This window comes from Ranitomeya variabilis, chromosome 2 (assembly GCF_051348905.1).
Source record: "Ranitomeya variabilis isolate aRanVar5 chromosome 2, aRanVar5.hap1, whole genome shotgun sequence".
Taxonomy (NCBI): Eukaryota; Metazoa; Chordata; class Amphibia; order Anura; family Dendrobatidae; genus Ranitomeya; species Ranitomeya variabilis.
The window spans coordinates 348,874,015-348,901,469 of NC_135233.1; the positions used below are offsets into that span (position 1 = coordinate 348,874,015).

At 44.4% G+C, this 27,455-nt stretch overlaps 1 protein-coding gene across 5 annotated transcripts in view; it reads right to left on the reverse strand.

Annotated features, from left to right (window-relative positions):
* Positions 1–23,699: 23,699 nt before the first annotated feature.
* The window catches only part of LOC143805816 (C5a anaphylatoxin chemotactic receptor 1-like), a 53,904-nt gene continuing 50,148 nt past the window's right edge, over positions 23,700–27,455 (reverse strand). For 4 of the 5 annotated variants that reach the window (XM_077285509.1, XM_077285508.1, XM_077285506.1 and 1 more), the window contains one exon: positions 23,700–25,899. In XM_077285509.1, the coding sequence (XP_077141624.1) occupies positions 24,813–25,874 (1,062 nt within the window). In that variant the 5' untranslated portion in view covers positions 25,875–25,899 and the 3' untranslated portion in view covers positions 23,700–24,812. The remainder of the gene's footprint in view (positions 25,900–27,455) is intronic. The other variant, XM_077285505.1, reaches the window with a different exon arrangement.

Below are 27,455 nucleotides of genomic sequence, written 5' to 3' on the forward strand. Positions count from 1 at the left end.
CAGGTGCCCTTTAAGGGTAGCCAGGGCCCCCGGGCTGTTCAGACACTGTGGGCCCCCCCGGTCATGTGACGGTGGGTCATGTGACGGCGGGGTCATGTGATGGGGGGTCATGTGACGGGAGGGATATGTGACGGGAGGGTCATGTGACGGGAGGGTCATGTGACGGGGGGTCATGTGACAAACATTTTGTAAGCCGCCACCATAACACGGTAGACACTTTTCGCCGGGCCCTACTCTACTGTAACCTATTAAATATTTGTTAAAATATGCAATACAATTTAAGTATATTTTGAATTATTTTTCAATTTTTAAAATGACCAATAATATCACATACAAGGAACAAATACCACCGCACCATGACCAGACCACATATTACAACTACAGTGATCGAATAATATCACATACAAGGAACAAATACCGCTACACCATGTCAAGACCACATATTACCACCACATGGTGACCAAATAGTACATACAAGGGACAAATACCGCAACACCATTTCCAGACCACATGTTACCACCACATAGTGACTGAATACTACAATACTGATCAGTGATAAAAAAAAAACAAAAAAAAAACACAATACTATCACCATAAGTGCCAGAATTCACAGGAGATCTATACATAGTATGCAGTGTCTGTGTAGAGGTTATACAGTGATCACCGGTGACATTATACACAGGAGCTCTGTATATAGTGTATAGGTAATACAGTGATCACTGGTGACATTGTACACAGGACCTCTGTATATAGTATACAGTGTATAGTGTCAGTGTATAGGTAACACTGACTCACCAGTGACGTCTCTAGGTGAAGTCCTTCATCTTTCATCCAGCACAGACCACCATCATTTCTTCCAGCCAGGGCTCGTCTCTGCAGGAAATAACACAGTTATCTAGAGCTCCGCTTGCAGAACACATTACTTAATTTTTCCCAACTTCTACATTACACAACATGAAGAAAAAAAGGTGACATAGTGTCACTCTGCAAAGTAACAGGACCGCCCCCCCCATTTAAAACAATATACTCAAAATAAAACAAATACATCACTGCAGTAATAATATCCCTTAATTAGCCCCTATAATAATAATATTTCCCATCCTGGCCCCGTGTGTCTCATTCCTGGCTCCAGCCATATGTTCTCGCATCCTGCCCTCATGAGTATCCATTCTATCCCATATGATCTCCCCATCCTGCCCCATCTATCCCCATCGTATCCATCCTGACCCATGATCCTATCCTGCCCGATGTCTTTCATTCTGCCCCGTGTCTCCAATCATGCCCCATATCTACATTCTGCCCATGCCTCCAGTCCTGCCCCCAGTGTGTCCAGCATACTGCCCCCAGTGTGTCCAGCATACTGCCCCCAGTGTGTCCAGCATACTGCCCCCAGTGTGTCCAGCATACTGCCCCCAGTGATCCAGCCGAGATGCGAACTCTGCTTCAGGAAAATGGCCGCCGCGATCTCCATCTGCGCACGCGCGGCATCCCGCGGCCATTTTCCTGAAGCCGCGGCCAGCAGAGCGCCGCTTCTGCGCACGCGCGGCCAAAGGAAGATGGCCGCCTCCACCGATCAATGAAATAGTGCACATCTCGCTCTTTTAACTCCCCTGTGCAGTGGATTCGGGACCTTGGGCATGCGCAAACCATTACACCACCAACGGAAAACTAAGCAAGATCTGGGGGAAGACACCACGCCCTTTTGACCAGACCAGCCTGATTGACAGGCGAAAACGGCTACTTTGGTAACGTATTTTGGCAGCATAGGTGGGGAATCGGGGTCCACAAAATACACTGTTGTAATGCACAGCTCAGGCCCTATTTAACAGTATTTTTATCTCATACTGAAAAAACGGGGTGACAGGTGCCCTTTAAGGGTAGCCAGGGCCCCGGGCTGTTCAGACACTGTGGGCCCCCCCGGTCATGTGACGGGGGGTCATGTGACGGGGGGGTCATGTGACAAACATTTTGTAAGCCGCCACCATAACACGGTAGACACTTTTGGCCGGGCCCTACTCTACTGTAACCTATTAAATATTTGTTAAAATATGCAATACAATTTAAGTATATTTTGATTTATTTTTCAATTTTTAAAATGACCAATAATATCACATACAAGGAACAAATACCACCGCACCATGACCAGACCACATATTACAACTACAGTGATCGAATAATATCACATACAAGGAACAAATACCGCTACACCATGTCAAGACCACATATTACCACCACATGGTGACCAAATAGTACATACAAGGGACAAATACCGCAACACCATTTCCAGACCACATGTTACCACCACATAGTGACTGAATACTACAATACTGATCAGTGATAAAAAAAAAAACAAAAAAAACACAATACTATCACCATAAGTGCCAGAATTCACAGGAGATCTATACTTAGTATGCAGTGTCTGTGTAGAGGTTATACAGTGATCACCGGTGACATTATACACAGGAGCTCTGTATATAGTGTATAGGTAATACAGTGATCACTGGTGACATTGTACACAGGACCTCTGTATATAGTATACAGTGTATAGTGTCAGTGTATAGGTAACACTGACTCACCAGTGACGTCTCTAGGTGAAGTCCTTCATCTTTCATCCAGCACAGACCACCATAATTTCTTCCAGCCAGGGCTCATCTCTGCAGGAAATAACACAGTTATCTAGAGCTCCGCTTGCAGAACACATTACTTAATTTTTCCCAACTTCTACATTACACAACATGAAGAAAAAAAGGTGACATAGTGTCACTCTGCAAAGTAACAGGACCGCCCCCCCCCATTTAAAACAATATACTCAAAATAAAACAAATACATCACTGCAGTAATAATATCCCTTAATTAGCCCCTATAATAATAATATTTCCCATCCTGGCCCCGTGTGTCTCATTCCTGGCTCCAGCCATATGTTCTCGCATCCTGCCCTCATGAGTATCCATTCTATCCCATATGATCTCCCCATCCTGCCCCATCTATCCCCATCGTATCCATCCTGACCCATGATCCTATCCTGCCCCATGTCTTTCATTCTGCCCCGTGTCTCCAATCATGCCCCATATCTACATTCTGCCCATGCCTCCAGTCCTGCCCCCAGTGTGTCCAGCATACTGCCCCCAGTGTCTCCAGCATACTGCCCCCAGTGTGTCCAGCATACTGCCCCAGTGTGTCCACCATACTGCCCCCAGTGTGTCCACCATATTTAGAATTGAGAGCCCTTAGTGGTTGATACCTTTTAATGGCTAACTGAACAGATGGTAACAAATTGAAAGCTTCTGAGACAACTCAGGCCTCTTCATCAGGCATAGACTAATACAACATCTGTAGAATCACATGTTTATACTCAGCACAGAACTGTCATTATGGGAGAGTGATAAACAGTTGTGTCCATAAATATTGGAACAGTTCGTAGATAAGGAGCAAATGTTTTGTTGTCCTCTGATTGGGTTCTGGTTCTGTTATGCTGCCCCATAAGGTCTTAAGTGTAAATTCCTTAATTGATGTAAAAAGACATAAATTCATGCGACACATTCATTCCTGCACTTAGTGTGCCAAAGGTCCTCATAAGTTTATACTCCCAGATTCTCCGGTCTCTCTGAGATTTGAAGTTACCTTTCGATACAAGTAATTTCAGGTGCATGGTGCTATGATCAGGCATGCAAAAATGTTTGGCCACAGATAGATCCATTCTTTTTTCTCTTATTGTGTGGTGGTGAGAATTTTTCCTTGTTCTCAGTTTCTGCCCTGTCTCCCCTACATACATGGACACACTCTACTGCAAAAAATTGAAGTCAGATCCTACACAGGACTATTACAAGGAACTAAACAAGTTGGTATCTTGTCTGCCTGAAGAATCCACAAGAGCCGATGACCTGATACCAGAAAGTCCAAGAATAGGGACATTCTACATGCGTCCCAAAATCCACAAATCTGGAAATCCAGGAAGACCAATTATTTCATGTGTGGGCACCCTTGCTGAGCAGGTATCTGGATGGGTAGAGGGTATTCTTAAACCCCTGGTAAAGGATACACCCAGCTACATTCAGGACACAACTGACCTATTGAATAAACTAGCAGCAATAGGTCCTCTACCAGAAGGAACCATCCTGGCCACAATGGATGTGGAATATTTGTACTCCAATATCCCACACCAGGATGGATTAAATGCCTGCAAATTCTTCATGGAAAACACAGGGACTGTTGCTGATTCTGTGGTGAAACTTATAAAATTCATCCTCACCCACAATTACTTTGAATTTGACAAGATATATCTACAGGAGACTGGCACAGCAATAGGAAGTAAAATGGCTCCACAGTATGCAAATCTTTTCATGGCCAAGCTTGAAAGTGATTTTTTGTAATCATGTCCCATCAGGCCTCAGGCCTACTACCACTACATTGATGATATATTAATCATCTGGACGGAGTCTGAGCAACAGCTAAAGACATTCCATGAACAGTTTAATCAATTTCATCCCACCATCAACTTAACACTCAACTACTGTACTGAAATTAACTTTATGGACACCACCATTAAGCTGCAGAACAATGAAATAGAGACATCCCTGTATCAGAAGCCAATCGACCGTCCAACATACCTTAAATGGGACAGTTTCCATCCAAAACACATCAAAAACTCTATTGTCTACAGCCAAGCCATCAGATACAATCGTATATGTTCCAACCCCATGGATAGAGATGAACACCTTTGTCGCCTGAGAAAGACCTTTTTGAATCAGGGCTACCATCCAAGAACAATTGAAAACCAGATCACAAGAGCCACCAGAATATCAAGGAATCACCTGCTACATTACAAAGCTAAAGAAGAAAATAACTGGGTACCTCTAATAGTCACCTACAATCCAAATCTGGAGGTGCTAAGGGGAGCTGCATGGAAATTACAAACTTTACAACAAAAAGATGCCCGATTACAATCCATTTTTCCAGACCCCCCACTACTGTGTTTTAGGCAGTCCCCAAATCTAAGAAGCATAATTGTCAAGAGCTCCCTGTCCTCTCCAACAGCTGCAGGAACCTTTCCTTGCAACCAGAAAAAATTTAAAACCTGTCCATTTATAATGACCATGGACAAGATAAAGATCCCCAATTCACATCAGGACTACAAGATCCCAGGTACTTTCAGCTGTATCACATCTAATTATTTGTACTAAATGTCCAGCTGGGGGTCTGTATGTAGGGGAGACAGGGCAGAAACTGAGAACAAGGATAAATTCTCACCGCGTCACAATAAGAGAAAAAAAGAATGGATCTACCTGTGGCCAAACTTTTTTGCATGCCTGATCATAGCACCATGCACCTGAAATTACTTGTTTTGAAAGGTAACTTCAAATCTCAGAGAGACAGGAGAATCTGGGAGTGTGATGGGGTGATATGCTATGTGGGTATCATTTTTGAGTATATTTATATTTTACTTATTTTCATGGTGTTCTCTTGTAGGATGAGTTGGTATTTGCCATCTGATATTCTCCCCACAGTTCTGTATTGTTATCTCTCCACAGAGTCAGTGAATAATGTTGTTTGCTAATATGCTATTGACATGTTGACCTAGCTTGTTGAAACAATGTGACCCACCCCCCTAACCTGTGAATGAGGAGAGGGACTTGAAAATATGAGGGAGGTGAGACAGAGATCAGATCCTGTGTGGAACCATGATGTGAAGAGCATATCAGAGAGAGAAAGAAGGGAATATGGACATATGGACTGTTATCCTCGGTGCTGGATTGTTGGACTTTTTTCCTGTTATTGAACTGCATTCGTGTTCTGGAATATTTTATCCTTTGTGTGGTGGATCGTATATGGACCTTTCGTACTTTTGCCTAAATAAAGGTCTTGGGATTGTTCACTCTTCGCTGGCTCTGTTGTGTGGTACCAGAGAAGGAACCTGTGACAACTGGTGGCAAGCAGTGGGATCAACAGAGCGTAAACTAATGGAGAACCACCCACATAGTGAGTACAGAAATTAGACTGTATCCAGTTTACAGGAGAGAGCCAGAGACCTGGGCCTGAACTACCAGGGACTGACTAAAGAGGCCTTAATTGATCTACTGGTGGGTGCTAGCCAGACCACCTGCTCCCATATCTCTGAAGGATGAGCACTGGAGACGAGGACCCCCACCCCAAAAAGCCAGTGGTGGTGTGGTACGAAGAAGAGATGGCGGTTCTGGGCCCAGGCGTCTCTCAGGAGTACAAGGAGGAGGCTGACCGCCGGGCACAGCGGAGACAAGAAGCAATGGAGCGTGAAAGAGGGAGTAATGCAATGTGGAATGTAAACCCAACGATCCGGGAGCCTGTACGGATCACCCGGACAGAATTTAAGCCATTTGATGAGGCTTCCGGAGATGTGGAGAGGTTCTTCAAGGACTTTGAGCAGCAGTGTGCTGTGATGGAGGTGCCTCACTCTGGCTGGATGGGTTTGTTAGTGGGACTCCTAAACGGTAGCCTGGCGGAGGCTGTTATGATCCCAGTGGCTTAGGATCACAAATCTAACCAGCTAAGTAAGAGACAATAGGACGAGCTCTGGGGATGTGGTAACTGGACTGACCGCAAAGCTGATCCTAACCAAACACACTAAAGGTAGCAGTGGAACGTTTCCTGAAATCCTAGACGTCTCTTCACGGCCTGAGAAACTGACTACCCCTAGAGATAAAGTAAGACCTCACTTGCCTCAGAGAAATAACCCCAAAGAAATAGAACAGCCCCCCACAAATAATAACGGTGAGTTAAGAGGAAAAGACAAACGCAGAGATGAAACAGGTTAAGCAAATGAGGCCCGCTAACACTAGATAGCAGAAAATAGCAAGGGATCTGTGCGGTCAGTAAAAAACCCTATACAAAAATATCCACACAGAGAATGCGAGAACCCCCACACCAACTAACGATGTGGGGGGAGCAACTCAGCACCCCAGAGCTACCAGCAAGCAGAGAAATCACATATTAGCAAGCTGGACAAAACTCATAATATTCTAGGAACATATTGAACACAGATGAGCAAGAATAAGCAAACAGAACTTAGCTTCTCTTGAAGAGACTGGTAACGGATGTAGACAGGAGCAAACAGAATAGCACTGAATACAACGACAGCAGGCATAGACTGAGATTCCAAGTGAGCTTAAATAGAAAACCAGCCCACAGATAACGAGACAGCTGATGCCAGTCACAAACCTGCAGAAAGACAGCACTCACACAGTACCACTTGTGACCACAAGAGGGAGCCCAGAAACAGAGTTCACAACAGGAGGCTTACCGAACCATTGACTCACAGCGGAATCGGGATTATAACATTGTAAAGCAGACTATCCTGGATTACCATGCTATCACCCCAGACTCGTATAGGGCCAAGTTCCGAGACCTCCCATGCACCACGGGGGGGATCGTTTAGGATGTATGCACATAAGATGTCCCAGGCATGTCGGAGATGGCTGGAAGCAGAAAATGCCTTTACTGTGGAAGATGTTATACAGGCGTTCCTTATAGAACAATTTCTTGCCAAGTGCCCCACAGAGGTATGGGAATGGGTCCGGGAGCGCACGCCGTAAACCATGGATAGAGCTGCAGCCCTGGCCGATAAAGCCCTTACTATCCAACCGCAATGGACAATGAACCACGGCCTTCTCCTGTGCCCCGTCCCCCTCCGATTATATCTGCCCCTCCACCCAGCCGCAGGCCGATGACAATCACAGCTCACAATCCTGGGCTCCAACAGTTCCGACCACGACCTGGGGGTATCACAGAGAGGGGATGTTATGGGTGTGGGCAACCTGGACATTTGAAGTCTGGCTGTCCCTCAAGGATTTGGAGGGAGCCCCACGCAGCCCCACCTCGTCCAGTGCATCTTGTGCACTCCATCCCGTCTGAGGTAGAGCTACCATCACCCCCACCAGAGTGGACCACCGACCACGACACCATAAATACCCCTCCTGGAGTGTACGGACTCTGGCCTTTGTCCATCAGAAATACAGAGCAACGGCATTGCCACCTGCAGGATGTCTTAATTGATGGATACAAAGTGTCGGGATTTAGAGACACTGGGGAATTCCTGACTATCGCTGACCCCCATGTGGTTCGACCCGAGGCAATTCACCAGGGCCCGGGAATTCCCATTGTCCTGTGTTGTGAATTTGCTTTTTGCTCCCTCTAGTGGTTGCTAGTTTTTTGACTCTGGTTTTTCTGTCATTCCTTTTATCCGCACCTGGGTCGTTAGTTAGGGGTGTTGCTATATAAGCTCCCTGGACCTTCAGTTCAATGCCTGGCAACGTAGTTATCAGAGCTAGTCTGCTGTGCTCTTTTCTACTGATCCTGGTTCCAGTTATATCAGCTAAGTCTGCCTTTTGCTTTTTGCTATTTGTTTTGGTTTTGTATTTTTGTCCAGCTTGTTCCAAATCTATATCCTGACCTTTGCTGGAAGCTCTAGGGGGGCTGGTGTTCTCCCCCCGGACCGTTAGACGGTTCGGGGGTTCTTGAATTTCCAGTGTGGATTTTGATAGGGTTTTTGTTGACCATATAAGTTACCTTTCTTTATTCTGCTATCAGTAAGCGGGCCTCTCTGTGCTAAACCTGGTTCATTTCTGTGTTTGTCATTTCCTCTTACCTAACCGTCATTATTTTTGGGGGGGCTTCTATCCAGCTTTGGGGTCCCCTTCTCTGGAGGCAAGAAAGGTCTTTGTTTTCCTCTACTAGGGGTAGCTAGATTCTCCGGCTGGCGCGTGTCATCTAGAATCAACGTAGGAATGATCCCCGGCTACTTCTAGTGTTGGCGTTAGGAGTAGATATATGGTCAACCCAGTTACCACTGCCCTATGAGCTGGATTTTTGTACTCTGCAGACTACCACGTTCCTCTGAGACCCTCGCCATTGGGGTCATAACAGTTTGCCAGGCCAGTATTAAATGTTTAATGCATTGCAGAAGAGGGATTATAAGAAAGAAGATTCTGAGTTTTTTTTTTTTTTTTTTCTTCTTCCCCTTTACCTCAGAGTGGCTATGCTTGCTGCAGACATGAATGTCCAGACCTTGATTACAAGTGTGGACCAGCTGGCTACTCGTGTGCAGGGCATACAAGACTATGTTATCAGAAATCCTAGGTCAGAACCTAAAATACCGATTCCTGAACTGTTTTCCGGAGACAGGTTTAAGTTTAGGAATTTCGTGAATAATTGTAAATTGTTTTTGTCCCTGAGACCCTGTTCATCTGGAGATTCTGCTCAGCAAGTAAAAATTGTTATTTCGTTCTTACGGGGCGACCCTCAGGATTGGGCTTTTTCGCTGGCGCCAGGAGATCCGGCATTGGCTGATCTTGATGCGTTTTTTCTGGCGCTCGGTTTACTTTATGAGGAACCCAATCTTGAGATTCAGGCAGAAAAAGCCTTGTTGGCTATGTCTCAGGGGCAGGACGAGGCTGAAGTGTATTGCCAAAAATTTCGGAAATGGTCCGTTCTGACACATTGGAACGAGTGTGCACTGGCCGCTAATTTTAGAAATGGCCTTTCTGAAGCCATTAAGAATGTTATGGTGGGTTTTCCCATTCCCACAGGTCTGAATGATACTATGGCACTGGCTATTCAAATTGACCGGCGGTTGCGGGAGCGCAAAACCGCAAATTCCCTCATGGTGTTGTCTGAACAGACACCTAATTCGGTGCAATGTGATAGAAAAACCGCAAATTCCCTCATGGTGTTGTCTGAACAGACACCTGATTTAATGCAATGTGATAGAATCCTGACTAGAAATGAGCGGAAAATTCATAGACGCCGGAATGGCTTGTGCTACTACTGTGGTGATTCTACACATGTTATCTCAGCATGCTCTAAACGTATAGCTAAGGTTGTTAGTCCTGTCACCGTTGGTAATTTGCAACCTAAATTTATTCTGTCTGTAACTTTGATTTGCTCACTGTCATCTTATCCTGTCATGGCGTTTGTAGATTCAGGTGCTGCCCTGAGTCTCATGGATCTCTCATTTGCTAAGCGCTGTGGTTTTACTCTTGAACCATTAGAAAATCCTATTCCTCTTAGGGGTATTGATGCTACACCATTGGCAGCAAATAAACCGCAGTATTGGACACAGGTTACCATGTGCATGACTCCTGAACACCGCGAGGTGATACGTTTCCTGGTTTTACATAAAATGCATGATTTGGTTGTTTTAGGGCTGCCATGGTTACAGACCCATAATCCAGTCCTGGACTGGAAGGCTATGTCAGTCTCAAGTTGGGGCTGTCGTGGTATTCATGGGGATTCCCTGCCTGTGTCTATTGCTTCTTCTACGCCTTCGGAAGTTCCGGAGTATTTGTCTGATTATCAGGATGTCTTCAGTGAGTCTGAGTCCAGTGCACTGCCTCCTCATAGGGACTGTGACTGTGCTATAGATTTGATCCCAGGCAGTAAATTTCCTAAGGGAAGACTGTTTAATCTGTCGGTACCTGAACATACCGCTATGCGTTCATATATCAAGGAGTCTCTGGAGAAAGGACATATTCGTCCGTCTTCTTCCCCTCTTGGTGCGGGATTCTTTTTTGTGGCAAAAAAGGACGGATCTTTGAGACCTTGTATTGATTATCGGCTTTTAAATAAGATCACTGTCAAATTTCAGTATCCTTTACCGCTGTTGTCTGACTTGTTTGCCCGGATTAAGGGTGCCAAGTGGTTCACCAAGATAGACCTTCGTGGTGCGTACAACCTTGTGCGCATTAAGCAAGGTGATGAATGGAAAACCGCATTCAATACGCCCGAAGGTCATTTTGAGTACTTGGTGATGCCTTTTGGCCTCTCCAATGCGCCTTCAGTTTTTCAGTCCTTTATGCATGACATTTTCCGGAAGTATCTGGATAAATTTTTGATTGTTTATCTGGATGATATTTTGGTTTTTTCTGATAATTGGGATTCGCATGTGGAGCAGGTCAGGTTGGTCTTTAAAATTTTGCGTGAAAATTCTTTGTTTGTCAAGGGCTCAAAGTGTCTCTTTGGTGTACAGAAGGTTCCCTTTTTGGGGTTCATTTTTTCCCCTTCTGCTGTAGAGATGGACCCAGTCAAGGTCCGAGCTATTCTTGATTGGACTCAGCCCTCGTCAGTTAAGAGTCTTCAGAAGTTCTTGGGCTTCGCTAACTTCTACCGTCGTTTTATCGCTAATTTTTCTAGCATTGTGAAACCTTTGACGGATATGACCAAGAAGGGCTCCGATGTAGCTAACTGGGCTCCTGCTGCCGTGGAGGCTTTCCAGGAGTTGAAACGCCGGTTTACGTCGGCGCCTGTTTTGTGCCAGCCTGACATCTCACTTCCCTTTCAGGTTGAGGTGGATGCTTCGGAGATTGGGGCAGGGGCCGTTTTGTCGCAGAGAGGCCCTGGTTGCTCTGTTATGAAACCTTGTGCCTTTTTCTCTAGGAAGTTTTCGCCTGCCGAGCGAAATTATGATGTGGGCAATCGGGAGTTGTTGGCCATGAAATGGGCATTTGAGGAGTGGCGTCATTGGCTCGAGGGTGCTAAGCATCGTGTGGTGGTCTTGACTGATCACAAAAATCTGATGTATCTCGAGTCTGCTAAACGCCTTAATCCGAGACAGGCCCGCTGGTCATTGTTTTTCTCCCGCTTTGATTTTGTTGTCTCGTATTTACCAGGTTCAAAGAATGTGAAGGCCGATGCTCTTTCTAGGAGCTTTGTGCCTGATGCTCCTGGAGTCGCTGATCCTGTTGGTATTCTTAAAGATGGAGTTATCTTGTCAGCTATTTCTCCGGATCTGCGACGTGTGTTGCAGAGATTTCAGGCTGATAGGCCTGAGTCTTGTCCACCTGACAGACTGTTTGTCCCGGATAAGTGGACCAGCAGAGTCATTTCCGAGGTTCATTCCTCGGTGTTGGCAGGTCACCCGGGAATTTTTGGCACCAGAGATCTGGTGGCCAGGTCCTTTTGGTGGCCTTCCTTGTCAAGGGATGTGCGGTCATTTGTGCAGTCCTGTGGGACTTGTGCTCGAGCTAAGCCTTGCTGTTCTCGTGCCAGCGGTTTGCTCTTGCCCTTGCCTGTCCCGAAGAGACCTTGGACACATATCTCCATGGATTTCATTTCTGATCTTCCGCTATCTCAGGGCATGTCCGTTATCTGGGTGATATGTGATCGCTTCTCCAAGATGGTCCATTTGGTTCCTTTGCCTAAGCTGCCTTCCTCTTCCGATCTGGTTCCTGTGTTTTTCCAGAACGTGGTTCGTTTGCACGGCATCCCTGAGAATATTGTGTCAGACAGAGGATCCCAGTTCGTTTCCAGGTTCTGGCGATCCTTTTGTAGTAGGATGGGCATTGATTTGTCGTTTTCGTCTGCTTTCCATCCTCAGACTAATGGACAGACGGAGCGAACCAATCAGACTTTGGAGGCTTATTTGAGGTGTTTTGTCTCTGCTGATCAGGACGATTGGGTGACATTCTTGCCGTTGGCTGAGTTTGCCCTTAATAATCGGGCTAGTTCCGCCACCTTGGTTTCGCCTTTTTTCTGCAACTCTGGTTTCCATCCTCGCTTTTCTTTGGGTCATGTGGAGCCTTCTGACTGTCCTGGGGTGGATTCTGTGGTGGATAGGTTGCAGCAGATCTGGAATCATGTGGTGGACAACTTGAAGTTGTCACAGGAGAAGGCTCAGCGCTTTGCCAACCGCCGCCGCGGTGTGGGTCCCCGACTACGCGTTGGGGATTTGGTATGGCTTTCTTCCCGCTTTGTTCCTATGAAGGTCTCCTCTCCCAAATTTAAACCTCGTTTTATTGGGCCTTACAAGATATTGGAAATCCTTAATCCTGTATCTTTTCGTCTGGATCTTCCTGTGTCGTTTGCTATTCACAATGTATTTCATAGGTCCTTGTTGCGGCGGTACATTGTGCCTGTAGTTCCTTCTGTTGAGCCTCCTGCTCCGGTGTTGGTTGAGGGCGAGTTGGAGTACGTGGTGGAGAAGATCTTGGATTCTCGCCTCTCCAGGCGGAGGCTTCAGTACCTGGTCAAGTGGAAGGGCTATGGTCAGGAGGATAATTCCTGGGTGGTCGCCTCTGATGTTCATGCGGCCGATTTAGTTCGTGCCTTTCATGCCGCTCATCCTGATCGCCCTGGTGGTCGTGGTGAGGGTTCGGTGACCCCTCACTAAGGGGGGGGTACTGTTGTGAATTTGCTTTTTGCTCCCTCTAGTGGTTGCTAGTTTTTTGACTCTGGTTTTTCTGTCATTCCTTTTATCCGCACCTGGGTCGTTAGTTAGGGGTGTTGCTATATAAGCTCCCTGGACCTTCAGTTCAATGCCTGGCAACGTAGTTATCAGAGCTAGTCTGCTGTGCTCTTGTCTACTGATCCTGGTTCCAGTTATATCAGCTAAGTCTGCCTTTTGCTTTTTGCTATTTGTTTTGGTTTTGTATTTTTGTCCAGCTTGTTCCAAATCTATATCCTGACCTTTGCTGGAAGCTCTAGGGGGGCTGGTGTTCTCCCCCCGGACCGTTAGACGGTTCGGGGGTTCTTGAATTTCCAGTGTGGATTTTGATAGGGTTTTTGTTGACCATATAAGTTACCTTTCTTTATTCTGCTATCAGTAAGCGGGCCTCTCTGTGCTAAACCTGGTTCATTTCTGTGTTTGTCATTTCCTCTTACCTAACCGTCATTATTTTTGGGGGGGCTTCTATCCAGCTTTGGGGTCCCCTTCTCTGGAGGCAAGAAAGGTCTTTGTTTTCCTCTACTAGGGGTAGCTAGATTCTCCGGCTGGCGCGTGTCATCTAGAATCAACGTAGGAATGATCCCCGGCTACTTCTAGTGTTGGCGTTAGGAGTAGATATATGGTCAACCCAGTTACCACTGCCCTATGAGCTGGATTTTTGTACTCTGCAGACTACCACGTTCCTCTGAGACCCTCGCCATTGGGGTCATAACAGTCCTGGCGGGGGGTGTCCGCAAATATATACAGCGAGCTTTGGTACGTTTGGATTATGGTTTTGGAAAAAAACTGTGTTGGATTGGAGTTATGGGAGGACTTCCTGCAGATATCCTCATTGGAAATGACATTGGGGAGTTACAAAGTCATTTTGTGGGAGCAGAAGGTCCGTGGGCCTCTCACTCTTCTGAAAGACCAATTGGAGGGAGATATCACAGATACCGGAATGCCCATCATTCCCTACGTTCTAGAGTTCAGAGACTGTCTCACCCAGCTAGCTACCTTGGCTAATGAACATCAGCGAATGGCCCAGTCCAGTCGAAAAGCCTGGTATGACCATAAAGCCAGGACACGGGACTTTATGGATAACAAGTGCTCATGATTATTGCAACCCCTGCCACTGTACAAGGAACTATAAACAGTGGAGCAAAGTGGACTAAAGTGAGCAGGCCAGAGGTCTGTGTAGACCTAATGGCGTGCTCACTTACTATGAGGGGGAGAGGTTATGATGGGGTGATATGCTATGTGGGTATAATTTTTGTGTATATTTTACTTATTTTCATGGTGCTCTCTTGTAGAATGAGTTGTTATTTGCCATCTGATATTGTCCCCACAGTTCTGTTATCTCTCCACAGAGTCAGTGAATAATGTTGTTTGCTAATATGCTAATGAGATGTTGACCTAGCTTGTTGAAACAATGAGCCCCTGCGACCCACCCCCCTAACCTGTGAATGAGGAGAGGGACTTGAAAATATGAGGGAGGTGAGACAGAGATCAGATCCTGTGTGGAACCATGATGTGAAGAGCATATCAGAGAGAGAAAGAAGGGAATATGGACTGTTATCCTCGGTGCTGGATTGTTGGACTTTTATTCTGTAACTGAACTGCATTTGTGTACTGGAATATTTTATCCTTTTTGTGGTGGATCGTATATGGACCTTTCGTACTTTTGCCTAAATAAAGGTCTTGGGATTGTTCACTCTTCGCTGGCTCTGTTGATTGTGTGGTACCGGAGAAGGAACCTGTGACAGGGAGTATAAACTTATGACGAGTCGACCTTTGACACACTTAGTGCAGGAATGAATGTGTCGCATGGATTTATGTCTTTTTACATCAATTAAGGAATTTGCTCTTCAGACCTTATGGGGCATCATAACAAAGAACCAGACCACAATTAGAGGACAATAAAACATTCACTCCTTATCTATGAACTGTTCCAATATTTATGGACACAACTGTTTATCACTCTCCCATAATGACAGTTCTGTGCTGTGTTGTGTATAAATATGTGATTCTTCAGATGTTGTATTAGTCTATGCCTGATGAAGAGGCCTGAGTAGTCTTGAAAGCTTGCAATTTGTTACCATCTTGTCAGCCATTAAAAGGTATCAACCACTGAGGACTCTCAATTCCAAATATTATCCCATATGCAATAAACACTGAAAAGAAAAAAAATACTGAAATCGAACCTGTCAGCAGGATTTTGCTAAGTAAACTATAGGCATTGTCAGGTTGCAGCTGCTATACTGATTAAAATGATACTTCGGGTGAAGAAATCCATCTTGAGGTTCTTGTGTAATCAGTGCTAGAAGTTTTGATTTAATGATATGCCTGTGCTCCAGGGCGGGACTGTAGGCAGTCTTATCTTCCTTCTCTAAGCCAGAGAAACCAAGAAGAGACCTGTTCACAGGCCGCCTGGAAGCACAAACTGTCTCTCTCTGTCTCTATGATGAGGAACATGTTTGTGCTTCGGGGCGGCCATGCTCAAGTCCCCACCCTGCATGTTTAGCACCTTTTAGACAGCCAATAAACATTTGGGGATATCCTGACATACATGGTAATGACATAGCCATGTTGGATACTGGTATTACTGTGATAGGCCAGCCGTATCACGTCATGGGGTCTTATCTAAGATCCTTTGACGCGATGCTCCACACACTGTCCTCAAAAAGCAGTTCTAAATATTTTATTTTCCCTTTTAATACCGGAAAGTTTGGGAGCATATACACTGATTAGCAAAAGGGTAACAATGTTTTGAACTTTTGAATTTTAGGCTCCATTTCTCATTATCCACTATTGCTTTGAACGTGACAACCATCATTTTGTAGGCAATCATCTAGGCTATATCATACATAAATTTTAGTTGCAACTATTTAGCATTAGCATATGATTAGTTATGCAGATTCTTATCATGTCGCTGTATTGCTACATCTTTTTCCTCCTGTATGCTTCAAAATACAACCTATTCTAACATTCCCTAATAGCTCAGTGTGTTATTAGGTTGATTCCCAAGAAAAAGGTCACTGGTTCGAATAGAGGAGCAGCCATGAATAAGATCATGTGAGTGCATCATGTGAGTACCATGACAGTTGGAATATGAAATTAATTCCGTCCATCCATTTAAAAGCCAAGAGGTGGAAATCCAGGCAAAATATCGGAGTCAAGAAGTCAGCTGATCACAGGGTGTCTCATTTCTGGCGCAACAAACACGGCAGTGAAAGTGGCTCATATGCGTTTTAAAAGTGAGATCACAGATGTCTATGCAAACACCATGCGACTTGTGTTACACAAGTCTGTAATCGTGGCCTGAAAAAAAGGTGAAAAAGCCTCGACTTCAATATAGTCAAAAGTGTCAACTTGAGTTTGCAAAAAAAGAACGAAAAGTGGACAGTAGAAGACGGAAATGGGTGATTTGGAGCAATGAGAGAAAAGTCAATAGATTAGGCTTTGATGGGTGAAAATAGGTCTGGAAAAACAAGGGAAAAAAGGCTAAATGATCAAGAAATTGAAGGAACTCAAGTTCGGTGGAGTAAGCCTAATGATATGGGATGTTTCACAGCCAAAAGCATTGGATACTTGACCAGGATCAATGGTGGTTTCACTGGAGACTATATGTGAGTATCATACAAGACAAGTTACTTTCTACACTCAAGTACTATGGGTATGAAGAGAACAACATAGTGTTCCAGCAACGAACCGAAACGTGTTGAGATTGGCAAAGAAATGGTTCAGTGACAATGAAGTAAAGGTACTGGATTGGCCTCCACAGTCCCCAGATCTCAACCCAATTGAACTCTTGTTGGTAGAGTTGAAGAGAAAACTATACATACCCAAGTGAGTATACTAGTATGCACCAACTTTGAGAACTCGTAGAAGAGACCTGAGATCAGATTTCAGTCAAGACATGCTTGAATCTGATCTAGATCATGTCCAGAAGGATTCAGGCAGTCCTGAAAGCCAATGGTGGATTTACAAAATGCTAACACAATAACCAGAATAGTACGAACAGATGGTTGGTTGAATGCCAGATAAAGCTTCCAGTTTGTTGCCCAGCACCACCCTTTCTTCTGCACTGTTCTGTGTCACTAGCCAAGAGTATGGACCGCATAATCCTCACCCTGACACAGGCTTTCCGCAACCTCATGGAGGCGGCTGTCCTTTGGTACTTGGTCCCCAGCTGTCACTATTTTTCCTAGCTTGCCATCCCCGTCTTACAACAGCACGTGTCCTGTCCCATAACATCACCCGTGCCCTGACCATAGAAGTTACTGGGAAGGTCCACTGAACGATCGATATGTGGACAAGTGCTTGTGGCCAGGGAGTCTACATTTCTCTCACTTTGCAGTCAGTGGTGAGTTTTTGTATTGGGTGACCAAGTTGAAAGGAGGTGAGATAGTGGAGCAGCTGTTAGTTCCAGGACCCTACCGGTGGAGGGTTTTTGACATGGCACATTCGCATATTTTGGGGGAACATCTCTGGGTAGAGAAAACTCAGGAGAGATTTCTACAGAGGTTCTATTGGCCAGCATGTTAGGCTGGTTTCACATTTGCAGTTGTGTCCGCAGCGTTTCGGACGCATACAGAACAGACCAAAAGTTTGGACACACCTTCTCATTTAAAGATTTTTCTGTATTTTCATGACTATGAAAAGTGTACATTCACACTGAAGGCATCAAAATTATGAATTAATACATGTGGAATTATATACTTAACAAAAAAGTGTGAAACAACTGAAATTATGTCTTATATTCTAGGTTCTTCAAAGTAGCCACCTTTTGGCTTTGATGACTGCTTTGCACACTCTTGGCATTCTCTTGATGATCTTCAAGAGGTAGTCACGGGAATGGTTTTCACTTCACAGGTGTGCCCTGTCAGGTTTAATAAGTGGGATTTTTTGCCTTATAAATGGTGTTGGGACCATCAGTTATGTTGTGCAGAAGTCTGGTGGATACACAGCTGATAGTCCTACTGAATAGACTGTTAGCTGCTTTTTTCTTGCCATAATACAAATTCTAAGTAAAGAAAAATGAGTGGCCATCATTACTTTAAGAAATGAAGGTCAGTCAGTCTGAAAAAATTGGGAAAACTTTGAAAGTATCCCCAAGTGCAGTGGCAAAAAACATCAAGCTCTACAAAGAAACTGGCTCACATGAGGACCGCCCCAGGAAAGGAAGACCAAGAGCCACCTCTGCTTCTGAGGATAAGTTTATCCGAGTCACCAGCCTCAGAAATCGCAGGTTAACAGCAGCTCAGCTTAGAGACCAGGTCAATGCCACACAGAGTTCTAGCAGCAGACACATCTCTACAACAACTGTTAAGAGGAGACTTTGTGCAGCAGGTCTTCATGGTAAAATAGCTGCTAGGAAAACACTGCTAAGGACAGGTAACAAGCAGAAGAGACTTGTTTGGGCTAAAGAACACAAGGAATGGACATTAGACCAGTGGAAATCTGTGCTTTGGTCTGATGAGTCCAAATTGGAGATCTTTGGTTCCAACCACCGTGTCTTTGTGTGACGCAGAAAAGGTGAACGGATGGACTCTTCATGCCTGGTTCCCACCGTGAAGCATGGAGGAGATGGTGTGGGGGTGCTTTGCTGGTGACACTGTTGGGGATTCATTTAAAATTGAAGGCATACTGAACCAGCATGGCTACCACAGCATCTTGCAGTGGCATGCTATTCCATCCGGTTTGCGATTAGTTGGACCATCATTTATTTTCAACAGGACAATGACCCCAAACACACCTCCAGGCTGTGTAAGGGCTATTTGATCAAGGAGGAGAGTGATGGGGTGCTACGCCAGATGACCTGGCCTCCACAGTCACCAGACCTGAACCCAATCGAGATGGTTTGGGGTGAGCTGGACCGCAGAGTGAAGGCAAAAGGGCCAACAAGTGCTAAGAATCTCTGGGAACTCCTTCAAGATTGTTGGAAGACCATTCCCGGTGACTACCTCTTGAAGCTCATCAAGAGAATGCCAAGAGTGTGCAAAGCAGTCATCAAAGCAAAAGGTGGCTACTTTGAAGAACCTAGAATATAAGACATATTTTCAGTTGTTTCACACTTTTTTGTTAGGTATATAATTCCACATGTGTTAATTCATAGTTTTGATGCCTTCAGTGTGAATGTACAATTTTCATAGTCACAGAAAAATCTTTAAATGAGAAGGTGTGTCCAAACTTTTGGTCTGTACTGTACATCCGCATGCGTCTCGATTTCCTATATTTAACATTGTAGACGCAGGTGCATGCGTTTGGCTGCGTTAGCCCGCGTTTGCTTACGCATGCGTATTTTGGCGGTGTGCGGCTGACGCACCATGTTAGAATTTTTCTGGCAGCAAATTTCCGCCGCCATACGCATGCAGACGCCTGCGGAAGGAATGTGTCAAACTAACGCATTACAGTCTATGGGAACGCATGTGTACGCAAGTGCTTGCGTTTGCGTACGCATGCGTTCTACTCAGTAAACATGTCTAGGAACTTGTTTGAAGCCACCCCCCAAGCAAAGGTTATAAAAGTAGGTGTGGGCAGTGGAACTCCATTACTCTCAAGACTCTGTAAGCGACACAAGACTTGCAACCTCAAGTGTGGAAGACTCCTACAAAATGTAAGTATACAAGCTATATGTCTGCCTGTCTCTTTTTCTCCCTGCAGTCTGTAATCATTTCTATCTTTTTTGCAGCATTCCTCATCATGTCCTCCTCTGAAGATCAGAGCTCACACAGTGGACCGGAGACTGAAGTGAGTACATTTACTCCTGATTGGTAAGTATTCGCTGTCACTATTTTACACGTGGCAAAATTTTTTTTTTACAGAACCTTTCCAGTGCAGATGATCAGGAGCAGCAGACTCAGGCCCAAGCTCCAGGTGGCAAGATGGCATGTAAGTATTCTTGACTGTTTTTATTTATTCTAAACTGTTGTTGTTACTCTTGCCTTTTTTAATTTCTTCTTGACTGTTTTTGTGACGCTTGACTTTTTTTTTTTTTGACTGTTTTGGTTTTAAGGGCAGAGACTCACTGCCGTATTCCTCCTGCGATAATCGCATCGCATTGCATGGACTGGCCGGCACCTATCCTGCCCCTAGCATGACAGCATGATGGATTACTATTCAGCTGTCAAGTTCAGTTCAGGAGAGCCGACAGCCAGTGCGAGTTTTACAATGCGATTCTCACACGAGAAATACGGCAGTGTGTCTCTGCCCAAATGTTTTATCTTTCTAACATTTTTTTTTTATTTCTAAGTCCCTCAACAGGAGGAAGAATACTTGGATAATGACCTCCTCATCACCCTGGTGCAAGAGCGAGTTCCGTTGTGGGACACCCGTCAGCAGCAGCACTCGGATGCTGTGGTGATTCAGCGGCTGTGGAATGAGGTGGCCCAAGTGCTAATGAATGACTGGGACAACGCCACATCACGGATCAGAAAGGCTTTTCGTAAGTATTGCAGTGTGGTCTGATGCGGTAGTGAACCTGAAGGCCAGAATCACACAAACGTGTGTGATGCGATAAACTCCTGCAAGCTTGTCACATCACACACGGTTGTGGGATCTCTGCCTAAAGTGCATTGTTTAACAATTTTTTTCCATATTCACAGTGATCAAACTCAAAACCCGTTGGCGTTCGATGAAGGATCGCTTCAACAAGGACTTGAGACAGGAGATCCAAGTTCGCAGTGGTGCTGCAGCAAGGCTTGGGAAATACAAATATCACCGGGTGCTGGATTTCCTGAGGTCTGTCCTTGCTCAGAGAACGTAAGTATTTTTGTGTTGTATTCCATTGTGTTGTATTCTCTAAGCTGAATTTTTCTATTCCACAGGAGTGGGCGTTTTTACAATTGTTATTTTTTGGTAATAATGTTTTTCTTTTCACAGAACCTGTAGCAGCACCCTCGAACCTGGATCTTCCTCTGGAGCGGTCCCTCATCGAACTGCCATGGACCAGTCCCAGCCATCCACCAGTGAAGCAGCAAGTGGTCGGTGTCACAGGCTGGAGAACAGGCAGCTGGTCCTTCAGGTGTTCCCCTGTCCCAATCCTCTGCCTCTTTTTTGGGGGGCTCTTCCCGCCAGCGGCAGAAGGCCTCAGACAGGTTACTCATGCCCGAGTTTCTTCACTTTACCTCGGTGTTCCAGAATGGCCTTAAGGTGCTGGGAGATAGACTGGAAAGTGGTCTGACCCATATTAACATACTTTTCTAGGATGTCAACCAACGCCTGAACCGTCTAGAAGTCTACCTCCAGAGACCAGGACACCATTTTTTTAATCAGATAGAGCGGGGCATGTGTGAACACCTTACGCCTGATCTCCAGCTCAATGTGATGCAGTAATACTCACCTGCTCCTGGTGTGGTGTCCCTGGTTGTCCAGCACCGGCAGCTTCTTCCTGAATATGCGGCTCCACTCCCATAGGGGTGGAGCTGCATATCATTACTGTAATGAGCTGTACCATGTGACCGCTCACTACAGGAAGAAGCTGCCGGCACCGGAGAACCAGGGACTGCACTGCGCCAGGAGCAGGTGAGTATAACGCAGTTCGTGATATTCACCTGCTCCGCGTTCCACCGTCGGCGCCGCTGTGTCTTCCCCGTCCTCTGCAGTGACGCTCAGGTCAGAGGGCGCGGTGACACGATTAGTGTACGTGCCACCCTCTGCCTGAACAGCCAGTGCAGAGGACGGGGAAGACACAGGGGCGCCGACGGTGGAATGCGGAGCAGGTGAATATAGCAAGTGCCAGGGGCCTGAGCGACGAGAGGTGAGTATGTGATTTTTTTTTTTAATCGCAGCAACAGCGTATGGGGCAAATGTCTGTATGGAGCATCTTATGGGGCCATGTGCAGCATTATTTGGGGGCAAATATCTGTATGGAGCATCCTATGTGACCATGTGCAGCATTATTTGGGGGCAAATATCTGTATGGAGCATCTTATGTGGCCATGTGCAGCATTATATGGGGCAAATATCTGTATGGGCCATGTACAGCATTATATGGGGCAAATATCTGTATGGAGCATCTTATGGGGCCATGTGCAACATTATATTGGGCAAATATCTGTATCGGGCCATGTGCAGCATTATATGGGGCAAATATCTGTATGGAGCATCTTATGGGGCCATGTGCAGCATTATATGGGGCAAATATCTGTATGGGCCATGTGCAGTATTATATGGGGCAAATATCTGTATGGAGCATCTTATGGGGCCATGTGCAGCATTATATGGGGCAAATATCTGTATGGAGCATCTTATAGGGCCATGTGCAGCATTATATGGGGCAAATATCTGAATGGGCCACGTGCAGCATTATATGGGGCAAATATCTGTATGGGGCCATGTTCAGCATTGTATGGGGCACATATCTGTATGGAGCATCTTATGGGGCCATGTGCAGCATTATATGGGGCAAATATCTGTATGGGCCATGTGCAGCATTATATGGGGCAAATATCTGTATGGAGCATCTTATGGGGCCATGTGCAGCATTATATGGGGCAAATATCTATATGGGTCATGTGCAGCATTATATGGGGCAAATATCTGTATGGAGCATTTTATGGGGCCATAATCAGCATTTGTGAAGCATTATACGGGGCAAATGTGTCTATGGAGCATCTTATGGGGCCATAATCAGCATTTGTGGAGCATTATATGGGGCAAATGTCTGTATGGAGCATCTTATGGGGCCATCATAAACTGTATGGAGCATTATATGGGGCATATTTTAATATGGAGCATCTTATGGGGCCATCATAAACTGTATAGAGCATTATATGGGGCGTATTTTGTATGGAGCATTATATGGGGCCCATCATGAACTGTATGGAGCATTATATGGGGCTCCTGATTCAATATGGATATTCAAAAACACTTAACCTACTGATGTCTCAATTAATTTAACTTTCATTGGTATCTATTTTTTTTTTTAATTTACCAGTAGCTGCTGCATTTTCCACCCTAGGCATATACTCGAGTCATTAAGTTTTCCCAGTTTTTTGTGGCAAAATTAGGGGTCTCGGCTTATACTCGGGTCGGCTTATACTCGAGTGTATATGGTAATTCAGGAAAACAGTGATACATATACCAGGTAGAAAATGACTTCTTTATGGCAAGTGACGGATCATTTTTTAACCCCTTCGTCCTGCTACTGTGTCGTAATGATGAAACTAAATGTATCACTTTTGCTATGCCTTTATCTTTATTTTAGTTTAGAACTTTGTATATTGTGTATATCCCTTTAATTATATATATATTTATTTAATTATGCTATATGCCTCTAGATTTATTGATATATTTGACATTTAAGTGGGAAAATAAATTTTCAAAAATTGAATGTGGCCTGACATTGCTTAGTAGAGCATAAAAATATATGTATAAACCTTTGTAAAGTACATCATCTGCATAACTACACACCTTAACATTGGTGGAGACAGACCAAAGCGGATCCCTGTGCAAAAATGGTATATGGGCCCTTTGCAGTCCAATATCTGGTCATAATGCACAATTCCACCTACTTTGGAAATTAAGTAGTGGCCCCCTTACCTCTTGGACCCCTTGCACGAATGGTATTTCCGCCCCTGTACCACAATGTGCACACATATGGGTTTAGTTTTCCCTTTGGACCTCTTTTCTTCCCCCACTTTTTTGCTAAAATCCAAAATAATATCTTTAAAAAACATGAGATTTGTGATTTAAAGCAATCATATGTTGTGCAAACCATTGGTGATTTGTTAAAATGACCTTTAAAATCTTTGTCCCGTGCAAAATGATACCTAACAACATGCACTTAGTGTTTTTTTTTTTTATTGGACGTTTAGCATGGCCTAAAACAAAGTGCACATTTTAACCTAAAGGTAACTGTTTCTAAAGTGGATTGTCAACCAATATATCGTTTTTGGTTCTGTGGTGTCAGATCATAGCAATAACTCCACAATTACTATCTAAAAAAAAGGAATTGCCGTTTTGCAGATTTAAAAACACCCCTATAAAGGTCTTTACTAAATTTCTGATAATTCATGATTTTGCCAGAGTCGCTGTAAATTACACAAAGGGAAAGTGATAGGATACCGCTGAATCCCCAAAAAATATTTGGCAGAACTACATGATGAAAACTTTCCATATTTGCACTGCAGCTTCCTCAGCAAAACTTCCTTCTACAGAATCAAAAGTGGCCTTTAAGGCGTCACTTTGTAAAGTTTCCGTCTTGGGAACAGTCCACTACTTAAATCAGAGTACAAAATGGCACAAACTTCTTCTCTGTAAAATTTAGGTAGCATTATGTAACATATAACATAAGAATATAATAAACAAATATATGTAAAATATGTTTTATGTGACCATTACCCTTAATCTAGCCCTAACCCTAATCCTAGTTAGGGTTAGAAAAAAACTGTACAATCATAATAACATAGATATTTTTTTTACATTTTGTACTGCTGCTCTCCCAGCAGGTCTTTTGCTCTCCTCTTACAAAATGACATATAAGAGTAGAGGTGAGGAGCTGCAGAGAGCAAAATCAGGCTGTGTTAGCTGATAACCACGGTATGGGGAAAAGACTAATGGCTAGACCATGGCGACTTTACCCATGGCAGTTTAAATCTACAGCACCACCATAAAAAAAAGTGTCCAATTGAGTCTCTGATTATACAGAAGCCTCTGTGTTCTTTGTTTCTGACGTTGACTTTGTCTTCTTGCAGTCAAGCGACTGACTCGCCTCTTCCACCAAGACGTTTTTCAGAATAAACTTGATCGATTTTCTAAACTTGCTTTTGAAGTCCTGTCCCATTAACACGTAAATGATGGGGTTAATACAGCTGTTCATAAAAGCGATGGCGATTATTATTCTATCGACCTTTCTTGTGGATTCGAATAACTCTGAGTTGCTTGGATTTAAAGCAAGAATCAATCCCGCCACATGGTAAGGAAGCCAACATAGGAAGAAACCGGCAATGACTACAAGGACTACTTTCATTGTCTTGGTGTTCTGTGTAAATCGCTGTTTCACCCGATTCATTAGTATGCCATAGCAGGTGACAATGATGAGAAATGGAAAGATGAAGCCCATTAGTAGACGGAAAATGGCAATGGAGTTTTCCACCCTTTGTCGATTCTCCTGATTCAATATTTTATAGTCATATACACAATAGTCTATTCCATTGGATGTATTGAAGTGTCGAAAGATGAAGGACGGGCTGCTTTGGATGATGGCCAAGATCCACAGAATGGCACATGCCAAGTATGCCTTGCCCAAAGTTCTGTGGTTCTGACACCATACAGGTTTCATCACCAAGGCGCAGCGATCAATACTGATCATAGTCAGGAGGAGGACGCTGGCGTACATGGTAATTAAGAGAATGGAAGGGATAAACTTGCAGGTGAAGAGGCCCAGGGGCCAGTAGCCAAGGCTTATATTCATGATAGCAAATGGCACGGAGAGACAGCACAGGAGATCGGCCACAGCCAAGTTTAAGAACCATATGGTGTTCACTGTGCGTTTCATTTCGAAGGCTGTGATCCACACCACCAAACCGTTCCCAGGAACACCGAGAATAAAAACAAGGGAATACAAAACTAAAGCAATCCACTTATAGACCGTGATCATAGGATCACTGTCTGGTTCTCGTGCTGGAGTCGGATTCTCGTAGTCCCCATAGTCATAGGCGGTGGTAATACCAAGATACAATTCCGTTGTAGATTGATTCATCACTTTTGGCTGTTTCTACGATGACCTGTAAAACACAATGTATAAATATCTATTACTACTCTGTGGGCTCTTGCTACAACCTCCCTAATGTTTTTGTTTCCTATAATGATCTATGCCCCGTTGGAATAAGGCGAGCGTCTTTATCCATCAATAGAATAAGTCAAGACTTGGATCTCCGAGGTGATTCCTTAATAGAGACCTGATTATTCCTGTCAATGCAGAACCTCTTTTAATAGAAAAAGATATTATGATATTCTTCATAACTGTAAATTAGATACTTCAGCTGCTGAAGAACCTCTTCTTTAAAAAAAAAAAACAGAGGAGCACAACCTATCAGTCCATGTGATGGTGAAACTGTATATGGATAATATAATTATTTTGTACAGACATAACAAGACCTTTTATATTAAGATATGGAGACCACAAATGTAGTCTTGGCATTTTGGTGATCATTACGTGTCCCTAGTTGTGGACCATCAGTATTTACTCTTGGATATCATCCACCTAAAAAGCCACCACTGATCTGATGATGATGATGAACAAAAACTATATGGACTTGTAGACCCAACCAATTTTCTCCTCCTGGTGCCTTCTGTGTAATTCACAGACCGAGCTGGTACCTATGATATTCTATGGTGCTGCTCACATGTCCGTTCCACAAGTACAACCTAAGGATCTGTTCCTCGCACTCAGAAATAATATTACTGACAGGTAGTTGAAAAATATAATTGTACATAGTTATAAATCCCTGCCACATACTCATTAAATCCTTAGGCCCCGTTCCCACGTAGCTTAATTGCTGCGTTTTTTCCCGCTGCTTATTTTTTCTCTGCAGAAAATCGACTGCGTTTAACTGTCCAACCAAATATGATGTGATTTCATGGGAACTACTGCACACTGTGCTTCTAAGGACGCTGTTGGACAGTGCTTTTTATTTTTTTAGGCTACGTTCCCATGATTAGCTTTAGATGAGTTTTTGATGTAGCAGATTTTCTGCTCCCACTAAATAAAATAGATTATTTGCATTTTTTAACCCCTTGGTGACCACCGATACGTCTTTTTACTGACCTGCCTTATAAGAGACTAGCATCCCCAACGGGTGACAATCTTGTAGCTGTCGGCTGTACTCTATAGCTGACATCATGCTGCATCTGCCATGATTTGTGTTGGTACTGACTAAAGTTGTTTAACCCCTTTTTAGGTCCCTAAAAAAAATAAGTTTTGTACATTTCCTTTAACCCTTTTCTGACGTCGGAAGGGATAGTACGTCCAATGTCAGAAGCCCCGCTTTGAGCTGGGCTGCTGCAGAAGCCGACCTCAAAGCCGCGACATGTCAGCTGTTTTCAACAGCGCACTGCAGACCCCCCGTCACATGATCGGGGGTCAGCAGTGCGTCGGCATGACAACCAATGGTCTCCTTCAGACTTCTATGATTGTCGATGCCAGATTGCTGTGAGTGCCACCCTGTGGTCAGCGCTCATAGCAATGCTGTAATTCTACTACATAGGGACGATCTGAGCATCGCCTCTATGTAGCAGAGGCAGTCGAGTTGTGGCAACTTCTAGCCTCCCATGGAGACTA